General features: G+C 52.6%; 1 protein-coding gene across 4 annotated transcripts in view; it reads right to left on the reverse strand.

Annotated features, from left to right (window-relative positions):
- The window catches only part of SCARB1 (scavenger receptor class B member 1), a 79,545-nt gene that overhangs the window by 49,427 nt on the left and 14,881 nt on the right, over positions 1-15,237 (reverse strand). The window contains exon 1 of one of the 4 annotated variants that reach the window (XM_079942217.1): positions 7,642-7,720. The exons of the other annotated variants lie outside the window; for them this stretch is intronic. Coding sequence (XP_079798343.1) covers positions 7,642-7,665 — 24 coding nt within the window. The 5' untranslated portion in view covers positions 7,666-7,720. Of the gene's footprint in view, positions 1-7,641; positions 7,721-15,237 lie in introns of those variants that run through there. 4 annotated transcript variants of the gene reach the window in all.

Here is a 15,237-nt window from a genome sequence, read left to right on the forward strand (position 1 = left end):
TCATCAGAGAAAGGTCCATTAGATTCACAAGGAGATCCTACACCATACACCGAAAAGGCTAACATGAAAAAGACTGACCAAAAAAAAAAAAAAAACCCTACTGGGATAAATAAGGAGTATGCGATTAACAGTTACACACTACTATATATAAAATAAATAAGCTACAAGGATTCCTGTATAACACAGGAAACAACATTCAATATCTTATAATAAACTATAATGGAAAATAATCTGAAACAATACACATATAATAATAATTAAATACATATATATAACAGAAAAAAAAAGGATGAGAAAAAGACTGGCAATAGCAAATGTCAGCAAGGATGTGCAGCAACCACGAATGCTCACACACGGCTGGCGGAAGTGTAATTCGGAACGATTGCCATAGAGAGCGCTGTGGCGTTACCTCCTAAAGCTAAATAACGCAAATGTCCACAAACAAGTGGATGGGTGACAAGTGGGGGCACCTGCGTACAATGGGACGTCACCCAGCAAGGAAAGGGAGTGGACACAGATGAACCGTACGAGCACAACGTGACGAAGAGATGCTCGACACCCAGGAGAACTCGCTGTGTGAGTCCGTTTATGTGCTGTTCCAGGGAACGGGCAAAGCTCATCTCTGGTGATAGGGGTGGGCGTTGACAGAAAGGGGTGCAGGAGAGCCTTCTACAGGTGAGCATGGCAAGTGTGCACGCCCACGTAAAAATTCATCAACCTCCACACCTAAGGTTGTGCACTTTCCTGTATGGATGTTAAATTCAGATTTTTTTTATTTATTTATTTTTTGTGGCTGAGCCGCGCAGCTTGTGGGATCTTAGTACCCCAACTAGGGATCACACCCGTGCCCCCTGCAGTGGAAGCACAGAGCCCTAGCCACTGGACCGCCAGGGAAGTCCCTAAATTTAGACTTTTTTTAATGAAAAAGAAAATTAAAGCAAAAAATTTTAATATGGAGGTGAGCGTTTTTAAGCCATTTATCACTCCCTCAAGGGGAGCCTCAGCCCACAAAGGCTCAACAAGGGGGCTGCGTTCCATCAAATCTGACCTCTGGGCTTCCCTGGTGGCGCAGTGGTTGAGGGTCCGCCTGCCGATGCAGGGGACACGGGTTCATGCCCCGGTCCGGGAAGATCCCCCGTGCCGCGGAGCGGCTGGGCCCGTGAGCCATGGCCGCTGAGCCTGCGCGTCCGGAGCCTGTGCTCTGCAACGGGAGGGGCCACAACAGTGAGAGGACCGCGTACCGCAAAAAAAAAAAAAAAAAAATCTGACCTCGGAAGCTCTCCGCCTGCCCCCTGGAGAACAGCAAGGAGACCAATGGGGGCACGGGGGGTGGGGGGGCCAGGAGCGACCCCCTACAAGCAAGGAGACCCAGCCCTACGTCTGCAGCGAGCTGCTCCCTACTTCCCAACTTCCTGCCCTTCTCCTCCTGCCAGCAGGTGCCCGACACAGCTTCCTGTGCCTCAGTTTCCTCATCTGTAAAAAGGGATTGGAAACAGGACCAACCTCAACAGGGGCGTCATGTTGACATAACGGGATGAGCACGGCACTCGCCCTCTGTGCACTTCCTCCCCAGACCCAGAAACCACAGTCGAATCATGAGAGAAGCATCTGACAAATCCCAATAGAAGGGCATGTGACAAAAGCGCTGACCGGTGCTCTTCAAAATCGTCCAGGTCACCAAAACCAAGGATGGTCTAAGAAACGGGCACGGCCGAGAGGAGCCTGAGGGGACACAGTGACTAAGTGTGACCTGGTGTCCCGGACGGGATCCTGCGACAGAAAAGGCAGGTGAAATAAAAACTAAGGAAATCTCAACGAAGTGGCGACTTTAGTTGATACTAATGTATCACCCCTGGTTCATTCGCTGTAATAAACAGACCACACTAATTAAAGATGCTCACAACAGGAAGACCAGGTGTGAGGTACACTCTGCACTATCGCCTCCATTTTTCTGTAAATCTAAAGCTGTTCTAAGATAGGAAGCTATTGAAACACAAAGCAGGACCTATCTCACAGGGCTACCGTGAGGTTCAAATCAGTGCCTGGCCAAGTCACATCAGAGCTTGAAGCAAAGGAAGAATGTGAGCCCCTAGATACATTTTTTTTCCAGAACATTAAAGTCGTTGAAAAAATACTGAAATGTTTAAAAGTAGATACGTTAGGCTTCCCTGGTAGCACAGTGGTTGAGAGTCCGCCTGCCGATGCAGGGGACAAGAGTTCGTGCCCCGGTCCGGGAAGATCCCACATGCCGCGGAGCGGCTGGGCCCGTGAGCCATGGCCGCTGAGCCTGCGCGTCCGGAGCCTGTGCTCCGCAACGGGAGAGGCCACAGCAGTGAGAGGCCCGCGTACCGCAAAAAAAAAAAAAAAAAAAAAGTAGATATGTTAAAAGAATATGATTTTACGTTTAAATATTTTACTTAAACGGGAACCAGAATTTGTTATAATTTTACTTCCCTGGCTTTAATGGAAGCAAATTCATTGCATTCATTTCCTATTGCCACTGTAACAAATTATCGAAAATGTACCAGCTTAAAACATCACAAATTTAGTACCTTACAGTTTTGGAGGTCAGAAGTCCAAAATAGGTCTCACCCCGAAACAGGGCTAAAATCAAGGTGTCGGCAGGGCCCGCTCCCTCTGGAGGCTCTCGGGGAGAATCCAAGTCCCTGCATTTTCCAGCTTCTAGAATCCTCCTGCGTTCCTTCAACCTCTGCTTTCATCATCACACTCTTTCTGACCCCCCTGCCTCCCTCTTACCCTTAGGATGACACTGGTCCCACCCAGATAATCCCATCCCCCAAATCCTTAATTTAATCACAGCTGCGAAGTCCCTTTTGTCACGTGGGGCAATACATTCACAGGTCCCGGGATCAGGATGTCTTTGGGGGGGCCATCGTCCCGCCTGCCACACCCACTCAGAGATGCGGGGCTTCCTCCCATACAGCCCCTGCCACACCCAGGAGCACCCAAACGCCGCGGCAGAGGGACATTTGTTCCTCATGTACCGCTTCCTTTCCAGAGCATCGCTGTCTGTAGCCAACAGGCGGGGCCCCCGCCGGGGACACGGTGGACCAGGTCCCGCCGTGGGAAGCCCCCTGTCCCGAAATGCAGCCCCACGCCCAGCCCAGGACGCTCGGTCCAACCCTCTTTAAAAGAAACACAGGGCTGAACACAGTCTGCGTGGGACTTCGTGCAAGTGCTGCAGTGCGGGGTGGGAGGGACTTTGTTCTCAAAGCTTGGCTCTGCAGAGAAGCCCTTTTTGGGCTGCAGATGGGCCCCTGCCTCCTCCCGAATTCTAAGACCAAAGGATAGTCCGGCTTCACAGTGACACAAGGGTGTCCCTCAGAACAGGAACTGAGACACCCCCCAAAGAGCTCAGCCAGCTGCAGTGTCAGCTTGGGAACACGGCGCAGGAGGGACTGAGGGGCCCTAGAAGGCCAGCCTCCCCTCTCCTGGGGCAACATCAGAACCAGGGGGGCGTCTCCCCAAAGCAGGCCTCCAAAAGCCAACAGGTTCCCACAGGACAGATTGGGGGGAGCAAAGTTCAGATGACAGAGCGATTCGGGATTCTAGGGGGCCTCGGGAAGCTTCCTGGCTGGGCAGAGACCGATCGACCACTGAGCCGCACTTCCTCAGCCCCCCAAAAGGGACCCAACTGCAGGGGGTGGGGACACAGGGCATTTCTGAATAGCTGATCAGGTTCCTCATTTCAAAAACTCATCACTACTCCTTGGAATTCATTTTCACGGGATAACAGCATGGGGGCAACGTCAGGGGCAGGGGGTCTTCTGCTTCATGTCCTTGTTTACCATGGACCTGTTCAAGCAGTGGTTCTCCAAGCGTGGTCCCTGAACCAGCAACACCAGCATCACCTGGGAACTTGATAGAAAAGCTGGCTCTCAGGCCCCATCTCAGACCTGCCGACTCAGCAACGCTGGGGGGGTGCCCAGACATCTGTGTTTTAACAAGCCCTCCAGGGCTTCTGCTGCAGGAGACAGCTAGCGAACCACCGTGTTAGAGACTCAGACGAACCTCTATACATGCTTCACAATAACTCGGGGAAGGAGAAATGGATGCAGGTGGTGGTACACATGAAACCGGAGGGCACGGGCCTCAATGTCCATTAACGCAGAGAAGTGGCACAGGGCAATCATACTGTTCTCTCTCTCTTTTTTTTTTTTTTTTGCGGTACGCGGGCCGCTCACTGCTGTGGCCTCTCCCATTGCGGAGCACAGGCTCCGGACGCGCAGGCTCAGAGGCCATGGCTCACGGGCCCAGCTGCTCCGCGGCATGTGGGATCTTCCCGGACCGGGGCACGAACCCGTGTGCCCTGCATCGGCAGGCAGACTCTCAACCACTGCGCCACCAGGAAGCCCTCTTTTTTTTTTGACCACACCCCGCGGCATGTGGACCAGGGATCAAACCCGCGCCCCCTGCAGTGGAAGCGCGGAATCTTAACCACTGGACCGCCAGGGAAGTCCCGTGTTCTCTCTTTTTTTTTCAGGGACATTTGAAATTTTCATAACAAGTTTCTTTTAAACCCCTTAAAGATTCGAACCCCTCCCCCACCCCCAAAGAAAAAGACAGGTCTTCTGTCTTCCTGAAGCCAACTCCACAAACTGTCTGATTTGGCCAGTGATGAGTTTTAGATCACATGGTATTTCAAAATATTTGAATTTGCTGACAACATCTTAAAAACGGCAGATAGGGCTTCCCTGGTGGCGCAGTGGTTAAGAATCCGCCTGCCAATGCAGGGGACACGGGTTCGAGCTCTGGTCCAGGAAGATCCCACATGCCGCGGAGCAACTAAGCCCGTGCGCCACAACTACGGAGCCTGTGCTCTAGAGCCCGCGAGCCACAACTACTGAGCCCAAGTGCCACAACTACTGAAGCCTGCGCTCTAGAGCCCGCGAGTCACAACTACTCAGCCCACGTGCCACAACTACTGAAGCCCACGCGCCTAGAGCCCGTGCTCCACAACAGGAGAAGCCACTGCATTGAGAAGCCCGCGCACCGCAACGAAGAGTAGTCCCCACAACTAGAGAAAGCCCGCGCGCAGCAGCGAAGACCCAACACAGCCAAAAATAAATAAATAAATAATTTTTAAAAATAAAAATAAAAATGGCAGATAAATTCTGGATTTCCGGCTTCTTCTGAAAAACCAAGAGACGTGCCAGCACTGGGCCTGGGCCTCCCCGCATGGCCCAGCTGAGCTGAGTAGCAGCTGCTCCTGGTGTGGGATCTGCTCTCCAGGTTACCACAGGCCTCACTGCTTCCTATCACCTCACACCAGGTGGCTTCACTCACTGGAGTTGCTGCATGGCCCTCACGGTATCTGAGTTTGCAATGCCTGTCCTACAGTAACACAGGATGAGAACATGGTACTCATTCATTCATTCATTCATTCCAACCCTGCCTAAGCATCTAATATGCTCAAAGCTGGTCCTCAGTGCTATGGGGGGCAAAGTTCATCGGAGAGGAGCTGAGCAGGGATTGGAAAAATGACAGGTTACTCACAAATGACTCAGACACACAATAGGAAGAGCTCAGCTCAGCAAATGTATTTATCGGCAACCACTGGCCAGCACCAGAACATCGTTTAACATTGGCAGGACTGTCAACCACTTTGGAATATTGTTGGGGCACTTTAGCTACTAAAGCTAAAGTCCATGCCCTACGTCCCAGTAATTCCATTCCGGGGTATCACCTAAGAGAAAGGAAAACACATGTCCACACAAAGACTTGTACACAAATGTTCCCAGCAGCTTTACTCCTGGTAGCCTCAAACCAGAAACAACCCAAATAGTAACCAGACATCACTATACATTCACACAGCAGTGAGAAAGCACAGCCACGTGGGTGGATCTCACAAGCCTAATGTTGAGCAAAGAAGCCAGACCACAACAGTACCCGCTGGGTGATTCCATTTCGATAAACTAGGCTATGCTGGAAGAAGTGAGGGTAGCGGTCACCCTTGGGGCTGGGTAGCAACAGGGGGGAGTGCAAGGGGATTCTGGGGGCGCTGCTGATTACTTGGGGATGTTCAGTTGTGAAAGTTCTGTCTGCCCGACATGTACTAGGCTAACGTTGACAACGATGCCAGCATTTACTGGGTGCCAGGCCATATGCTAAATGAGCATTCGATGTGGCAGGCCCAAAGGCCACCTTTATCCCCTCCTCCCACTAAGTGAACCCTGACTTGCTTCTAGTATTGGAGAGAAAGCCCTAAATCTCAGAGAAAATGGGCCCAGACAGTAGACCAGGCCCATGAGCCTGTCTAACCAATGAGAAGGAAAAGGAAGTCTGCTGGCAGCTTCTGAGAAAAAAAAGATCCTCTTCCAATAAGAGGAAGAACTGAACAGAGCCCTCCCATGGCACCATCCCTCCTTCTGGCTTTGAATGATGTGTGTGACAGTGTGATGTCCGGCACTGTGGCAGCCATCATGAGGCTATGAGGGCAAGGCTGAGAGAGCTGCATAGACATTGACCCAGTCCCCTGACATCACTGAACAGCTGAATAAATCTGGAGACATCCACCACCTCCGGTCTCCCATGAAGCACAATAATAAACCTCTGTATTATACCAGCCACTTGGAAGCAGCTTTTCTGTTGCTTGCAGCCCAAAACATCTCATTCGATGCAATGCTTGCTTTCATCTAAATATGACAATTAGTCCGTGAGGTAGGTACGATTATTTGTTTTGTTTTTTTTGATGAGGAAACTGAGGCACAGAGAGATTAAACTACTTACTTGCCCAAGGGCACAAACCCAGTAGTGACAGAGGGTCCTCAACTCCAGTCTGCCCCCAGAGCCTGAGCTCTAACATTCTACTGCCTCCATAAAGGCTCACCGCAGGTGTGGATAGATAAGGATCACAGGGAAGGGAGGTGACTGCTGGAAGGCGCACGCAGTTCCGATCCCAGGCTCCCAGGAAAATCAAGCACAATCTCACCCTCCACCTGTAAGCCGGGGTCTCACCTGGACCCACCAACTACACTACCATCATGGGAACTCCAGGCAGTCTACCTGTCTGTGCTCTTTAGGACGAGCACAGTCTCCCCCAGGGCTGACTTCTGCCCCACTTTCTCCACATAATTCAAGCAGAGGACATCCCTTCCTTCAAACACCACAATTTCACCCCAATAATAAAGAAAGGGCTCAGCAAACTACAGCCTGCGGCCACATCCGGCCTGTTTCCCTTCATCCCGGGAGCTAACAACGGTTTTACATTTTTCCATGTTTGAAAAAAAAAAAAGAAGAATACTAACGCAAGACACATGAAAGTTACATGAAGTTCACATGTTGGTGTCCACAAATAAAGCTGTGTGGCACTCAGCCAGCCCCCTCACAGATATATGGTCCACGCAGCTTCTGCACCACGGCTGCGGAGGTGAGAGGCTGAGGCAGAACCTGTTTGGCCCGTAAAGCTGAGAATATTTACTTTCTTTACAGAGAGTGTGCCAACCCCTGCCCTCTGCCCCTTGGTCCCCTGACCGGCCACATGGAGACGTGAGCACCTCCCCCTCCTCCTCGGTGGCAGCACGGAGAATCAAGTGACAAGGACATGCACTGATCTGAAGAAAGCACCCGGGTGTAAACGGGCCACAAGGACGCTTGCTAAATGAGCTTTCCGCCACTCACCTTGGCCCTGGTTCCAGAACGCATGCGGAAGCTTGCCAAGGTCTCGTAAGATGGCGCAACGGTGGTTTGAGCCCGGAGGAATCAGAGGCTCAGGGGCTGTCTCCTCCAAAAGCTCGATCTTTTGCAAGAGGCTCAGCGTCCTGTAATCACCCTGGCCAGGGGCTGGGCCATCCGGTCTACCACCTACGAACCCGAACCCGATCCTTGACGCCCGGATTGGCGGGGCGGTGGGGAGGGGCGGGAGGGGGACCGGCACTGATCTCCCCTCAGGTTAAACCCCATCGTGACTTTTTCTTTTTCTTTTTTTTTTAGCTGGGCCACTCGGCACACAGGATCTTAGTTCCCGGACCAGGGATCAAACCCGCACCCCCTGCAGTGGAAGTGTGGAGTCCTAACCACTGGACCACCAGGGAATTTCCCCCATCACTTTTTAAAATTGTGGTCAAATACGCAAAACAGTACCTGGACCATCTTTACCATTTTCAAGCGCACAGTTCAGTGGCATTAAGGACATTCACACTGTCGTGCAATCATCCCCACCATCGGTCTCCAGAAATGTTCATCTTCCCCAACTGAAATTCTATTCCCATTAAGCACTAACTCCCCTCCCCCAGCCCCTGGCACCCACCCTCTATTCTCTGTCTCTATGAATTTGCCCCCCCCATGGGGACTTCATATAAGCAGAATCACACAATATGTGTCTTTTTGTGACTGGCTTTTTTCACTTAGCATAATATCCTCAAAGTTCATCCATGTGATAGCCTGTGTCCGAATTTCTTTCCTTTTTAAGGCTGAATCACATTCCAGTGTATGGAGGGACCATATCCTGTTTATCCATCCATCTAGTGATGGTCACTTGGGTTGTTTCCACCTTTTGCCTACTGTGAAGAGTGCTGCGGTGAACATGAGTGTGCAAATATCTCTTCAAGTCCCTGCTTTCAATTCTTTTGGATATGTACCCAGAAGTAGCATTGCTGCATCCGATGGTAATTCTATGGTTCAGTTATCTGAGCAACTGCCAGACTTTCCCACAGCAGCTGCACCATTTACATTCCTTCCAACACTGTACAAGGGTTCCAGTTTCTCCACATCCTGACTAATCGCTGTCATTTTTTGACAGCAGCCAGGCTGGTGGGCACGGGGTGATGGTTCACTGTGGTTAGGATTTGCACTCCGCTCATCATGAGTGATGCGGGGCACCTCCTCGTGTGCCTGTTGGCCACTTGCGTGTCTTCTTCGGAGAAATCTCTATGAAGTCCTCGGCGCATTTTCTAATCGGGTCGGTTTCTGTTGTGAATGAGTTGTCCCACCAAGAATTTAGGACCAGATCTACGGCCCACACTTTCCATCTGCTCTTGACTGCCCTCCCGGATATTTCCATCTTAGAAAACAGCTCCGCCAGCCACTGAATCCCTCAGATAGAAGTTCAAGAGACTTACTTCTCTCCTCCCCTCCCATCCCGAGCCTAAGCCATCGGCATCCCTGGTTCACGCTCCCTACAAGAGGAACCTTGACTCTGTTCCCTCCTTCCAATTATACTGCCTCTGCCTTGGCCCGAGGCACCCACCGTCCTCCCGTGCCTCCTCTCAACCCCCCAACACTGCCTCCCCGCGCGCCGCAGCAGCCAGTGGGCTCTGTAAGACACGCATCAGATCGTTCCCTGCCCCCCACTCAGAACCCTCCACTGGCATCTCAAGGAATTGAAACCCAAATCTCAACTCCTCCCCATGTCCTACAAGGCCCCGGCCCGCCTCTCCCCTCTCACCACCCACTTCTCCCCAAGCCCACGGCCTGCTAATCACATTGGAGTGATAGATTGCTTTTCACTCCAATGTGACAAGCCACTTCCCACCTCCGGGCCTTTGCACTTGCGGTGCCCTGTGCCTAGCGTGCTGTTCCTACGCCCAACTCCTCAGCAGCTCCAACGGCCCCTCCTCAGGGAGGGCCTCCTGACCACCCACCCAAAGGAGAAGGACCCGGCCTGGGGTGTCCAGGACTGCAGCTCCCCTGCCTGGTACAATGCCCAGCACACAGTACGAGCTCAGAACACACGCGCCGAAGGCTGCTTCCGTCCCAAACCACAAAGAGGAGTCAAAGAACATCCTCCCTACACCTGCTCCCCGGGTTGAAGGACTTCTGAAACCTCAGCTGGACGCTGCCCCAGCCCCCGGCCTTTCTCCCTCCCCCGCCAAGGACACAGATGGCCAGGACTGCTGACAGCTGTACCCCACTTATCTGGGCTCCGCGGCCACACACAAGCTGCTGGAGCCCAAGGGAGCACGGAGGTGACGTCATTCTGCAGGATAGGACAGGGAGGGCCCGGCTGCCCCCCAAGGACAGGCTCCCACCCAGGCCTATGGCCACAGCCACCTCCATTCCCAAGCCCCCAGGCCATGACGCTCCAGGTGCCTGACACACCCTTCATCACCACCGCCCCACCACCCCTACCCCCACCATCCCCACTGCTCTCACCAGGAGGGGGCAACTCTCGAAGCACTTTGCTCCCTGAGTCCTCACGACGGCTCCATGCCCTGGATGCTAACATCATCCCACCTTACAGTTGGGGAAACTGAGACTCAGGGAGATTAGGTCACTGCCCAAGCATGGCCAGTTTTCTGAATCCTCAACTCTATATATACTGCCACATATATTCATAATTACAGTCAAAAATTATATTTTTAGGGCTTCCCTGGTGGCGCAGTGGTTGAGAGTCTGCCTGTCGATGCAGGGGACGCGGGTTCGTGCCCCGGTCCGGGAAGATCCCACATGCTGCGGAGCTGCTGGGCCCGTGAGCCATGGCCACTGAGCCTGCGCGTCCGGAGCCTGTGCTCCGCAACGGGAGAGGCCACAACAGTGAAAGGCCCGCATACCGCAAAAAAAAAAAAAAAATTATATTTTTAAATTCTTTTCATTATTCCCTCATTTGAGCAGGTAGAAAGAACAGGTGCTGCTAGAGATGAGGAAACTAAGGCAGGAGGCTTACGATGAGCCTAAGGCCATAAGCTGCATTAGAACCCCGAGGGGCTCCCGACTGCCCGGTTTTCCTCTGTGATGAACTCGTCCATCACTCAGGACCCTGGATGGCCTCCATGAACTAAGTCTGAATTTATTCCGAAAGAAGGTTGGTAAGTAACAGCCACAAGGCCAGCCTGACGTAGCAGCGCTCACTCACTCCCCACTTATCAGCCCACTGATCCCTTGCAGCAACAGCCATGAGGCCAGGGCTATGATTATCCCCATTGTACAGATGAGGAAATCAAGGTCTGGAGGGGCCAAGTCACTTGCCCACGGCCAAGGAGCTGGGAAGCATCAACCTGGTGAGAATGAGGTCTGCCGAGGAACAGACCTCATCCAACGGGGGCAGCCCCCAGCCGACAGCGGCCATGTAGAGTTTCCAAACTGTCAGGAGTGCCTCAAAATGTAGATTTGGATCTAAATCTGCCTGTCTTTAAATGCTGGCGACCGATATAATTTTTTTTTAATACCAGCGTCGGCCACACAAAACACGTCTCCAGCCAGGTCTGGGTCTGGGAGAGGCTGGGCTGTAACCTTGGGACAAAAGTGAGGGTTCCAGGTTCCGCTTCTACCACCAGCTGTGTGACCTCAGGCAGGTGCCTCAACCTCTCTGAGCCGCCAGGACTGCAGCCAGAAACTAAGCACAACCACACCTCGGAGGGGGTTATGAAGACAATGAACCTGTACCACACGCAGCTTGGTGCCTGGCACATACTAAGTTCTGCCCCAAAACCTATGAATGTGACCTTATTTAGAAAAAGGGTCTTTGCCGATTTAATTAAGGATCTCAAAGTGAGATCATCCTGGATTTTGCAGGTGGACCCTAAATCCAACGATGAGTGTCCTTAGAAGAGAATACACAGAGGCAGAAATTGGAGGGATGCGGCCACAAGCCAAGGAATGCCTGGAGCCACCGGAAGCAGAAGAGACAAGGCAGGATCCTCCCCTACAGCCTTCAGTGGGAGCATGGCCGACACCTCGATTTCAGACTTCTGGCCTCCAGAACCGGTAGAGAATACATCTCTATTCTAAACCACCCGTCTGTGATGACGTGTTACGGCAGCCCCAGGAAACATATGCTCCCTGAGAAAGCTCCAGAAGACACACAGGCGTCTCCAGCAGGAAGATTTTTTCTAGAATGGATCCCGACCTGCACCTTCCCTTGCCAACGAACGAGGACTGCTTCCCGCGCAGGCCTTTCATCACTGCTCCAGCAGTAACAGGGAAACAGTCCCGTCCTTTGCAGCGCTCTGTGTACAAAACCCTCAGGGCAGAGAGGCAGGCCCACAGGCCACAGGAGGGCGAGTTCCAAGACCCACCCCTCAGTGCCAAACCCAAGGTGGAAAAAGGCATGCAGGGTCCTCAAGGGTGGGCCTGGGACAGGAGGATATCCCGGTCCCTGTAGACACAAACAATGTTTTTCAGGAAGGAACTATTAACCCAAGTTGCCTTTGGAGCCAAGACCCACTGTGGGGAGAGGCAGTGGTGACTTTTCACATTGTGCCTTTTTTTTTTTTTTTGAGGTTGTAACTCTCTGCACGCTTTCCATCTTTTTTCATTGTACCCCTATTGTACTTCCCTTATTTTTGATGCCAGTGGGGGCTTTCTGGGCAACAGCTGGCCCTGCCCAGCACATCCCATCCAGCTGTCATAAGTGACGCGACCATCCGAGGCTGCTCTACCTGAATTTTAGTCTGTGGGAGGTAAGAAAATCAGCCCCAACTGCAAAAGAGGACATCGGCTTTTAAAGAAAATCAAGTTCCCAGAGAACCCAAGAACTAGGACCTGGATTTGAGCCCGGAGTTCTGTGGGTCTGCAGGTCGGGCAAACACTTGGTCGTGGGTCAAATGGTGTCCCCCAGAATTCACGTCCAGCTGGAACCTCAGAAGCTGACCTTATTTGGCAATGGTGCCTTTGAAGATGCGAACGAGTTACGGATCTCAAGATGACATCATCCTTGCTTTAGGGGGGGCCCTAAATCCAATGACAGGTGTCCTTATAAGAAGAGGCAAGGGGCTTCCCAGGTGGCGCAGTGGTTGAGAGTCCGCCTGCCGATGCAGGGGACACGGGTTCGTGCCCCAGTCTGGGAAGACCCCACATGCCGCGGAGCGGCTGGGCCCATGAGCCATGGCCACTGAGCCTGTGTGTCCAGAGCCTGTGCTCCGCAACGGGAGAGGCCACAACAGTGAGAGGCCCACGTACCGCAAAAAAAAAAAAAAAAGAAGAGGCAAGGACACAGAGGGGACGGCCATGTGAGGACAAAGGCCTCGGAAAGTAATACACACATTACAGTTACACAGCAAGGAGGCCACAGTCCCGCCCTTCGCAGGAGGGGACCCCTAAGCCGGTTGCAGACAGCAGGGGGGCATGCGGGGTCAGCCACATTCCCTCTCCGTCCTGCACAAGGCTGACGTCTCCCTCTGAGCCTTTTCAGCTGAAGAGAGGCCCCTCACATCCTCTGTCCTCTCCCTGCAGCTGACCTCAGTCACCGGGGTCCAAAGATTTCTGATTAAACCAAGTCCAAGTCCCGGGATCTATCCCTAGCTTTCTGTGTGTGCCCCCCCACCCGCAAACCCCTCAAACTCTCTGAGCCTCAGACCCCATCCCCCCACTGACTTAGAAAAGGAAGAAGGCTCAAACACACAACCCAGAAGTACACCCGTCACAACCACACACAGCCTAGAATGCCAGACGGTATCGGGCGCTGGAGCAGATGGGGGAGGGAACGGCAACGGCCCTTCTGGAAGGCACATTTGATGGCACTGGCTCCCTGCCTCCCCCTCCCGTGCCCTTCGACCTGGCAGCTCCACTCCCCGCACATCCCGAGGAAATTCTTGGGAACTTTAAGATGGAAGGTTCCAGGATGTTTGCTGTCTGGGGGGGAAGGAGTGGACGGAACCAGGAATAAACAAAACATGAGGAATGTAAACTTGGAAACCCAGGCAGTAGCAAGAAGCCATGGGCCAGATGAGAACACGGCACCATAGATAGATTTCCGAGAGCGTGATGGGAGAAGAGTAGGGCTCAGAGCAGGAGTCAGAGGTCGCCCTCTCCCCAGGCTCCGGCAGCCCATGTGCTGCGCGTGGGGCCTGCTCGGCCATGCCCAGCTCAAAGCACTTACCACTTATTAGCCTGCCCAGTCCTCACCTCAACCCTACAGGAAGGTGTGGTTTGTCCCGTTTTGCAAGAGCCTATCCAAACGCGAGACCCGAGGAACCTACCCCAGGTCACCCGCAGGCAAGTGGCAAAGCCAGGATTGGCCCCCATGCCCGCCTGGCTCCAGAACTGAGCTCCAGCCCACTGTTCTGTGAGCAGACTCCCGGCACCGCCTGTGGCACAAGGACACACACGTCCTATTTAAAGACATACCACCCAGGGGATGGGTGCCAGGGCAAGGAGGGGTGAGACATGAGAGGGATAAGGGGAAGAAGAGGAAATAGAAGGAGATGAGGGAAAATAGATCAACAGGCACATGTACGCACATGTCCGCAGCGGCACTCTTCACAGTGACCAAAGGCTGCAAATAACCCAAGCGCCCCTCAACTGGTGGATGAGTAAACAGAATGTGGTCCATCCGCACAGTGAAATATGATTCAGCCATAAAAAGGAGTAAAGCACCGGCACAAGCTACAATCTGAAGACCCTTGAAAACGTGATGCCGGGTGAAAGAAGCCAGGCACAAAGGACCACACAGGGTGGGATTCCATTTATAGGAAATGTCCGGAACAGATACAGAAAGCAGACTAATGGCTGACAGGGAGCGGGGGAGCTGGAAGGAAGAAAAGATGGGGAGTGGAGTTTCACTTTGGGGCGACAGAAACATTTGAGAAGCAGAAAGAGGTCATGCTTCACACTGTGAATGTGCTAACTGCCACTGAATGGATCACTTCAAAATGATTAATTTTATGTTCTTTGAGTTTCATCTCTGTAAGTTATTCACTAAAAAACTTGTGGACTTCCCTGGCTGTCCAGTGGTTAAGACTCCATGCTTCCACCACAGGGGGCATGGGTTTGATCCCTGGTCCAGGAACTAAGGTCCTCCATGCCGCAGGGCAGCTAAGCTCGCGTGCCACAACTACAGAGCCCACACGCCACAACTAGAGAAGCCTGTGCGCCACAACGAAGACCCGACGCAGCCAAATAAATTAATTAACTAATTAATTTTAAAAAAGATGGGGCTTCCCTGGTGGCGCAGTGGTTGAGAGTCCGCCTGCCGATGCAGGCGACACGGGTTCGTGCCCCGGTCCGGGAAGATCCCGCATGCCGCGGAGCGGCTGGGCCCGTGAGCCATGGCCGCTGGGCCTGCGCGTCCGGAGCTTGTGCTCCGCAACGGGAGAGGCCACAACAGTGAGAGGCCCGCGTACCGCAAAAAAAAAAAAAAAAAAAAAGATGGGGTGCGGTTTATTGCAACAACACGGATGGGTCTCACAAATATAATGGGAAGCAAGAACAGCAAGACAAAATAAAAAAATACAGAGTATGTGCCTTATTCCGTCAGGGCTGGGCTGCTGTAACAAACATCACAGACTGGGTGGCTTATAACCAACAGACATTTATCTCGTTCGGTCAGGAGGCTGGAAG

This window comes from Stenella coeruleoalba (assembly GCF_951394435.1).
Source record: "Stenella coeruleoalba genome assembly, chromosome: 14".
In the NCBI taxonomy this organism is placed as follows: Eukaryota; Metazoa; Chordata; class Mammalia; order Artiodactyla; family Delphinidae; genus Stenella; species Stenella coeruleoalba.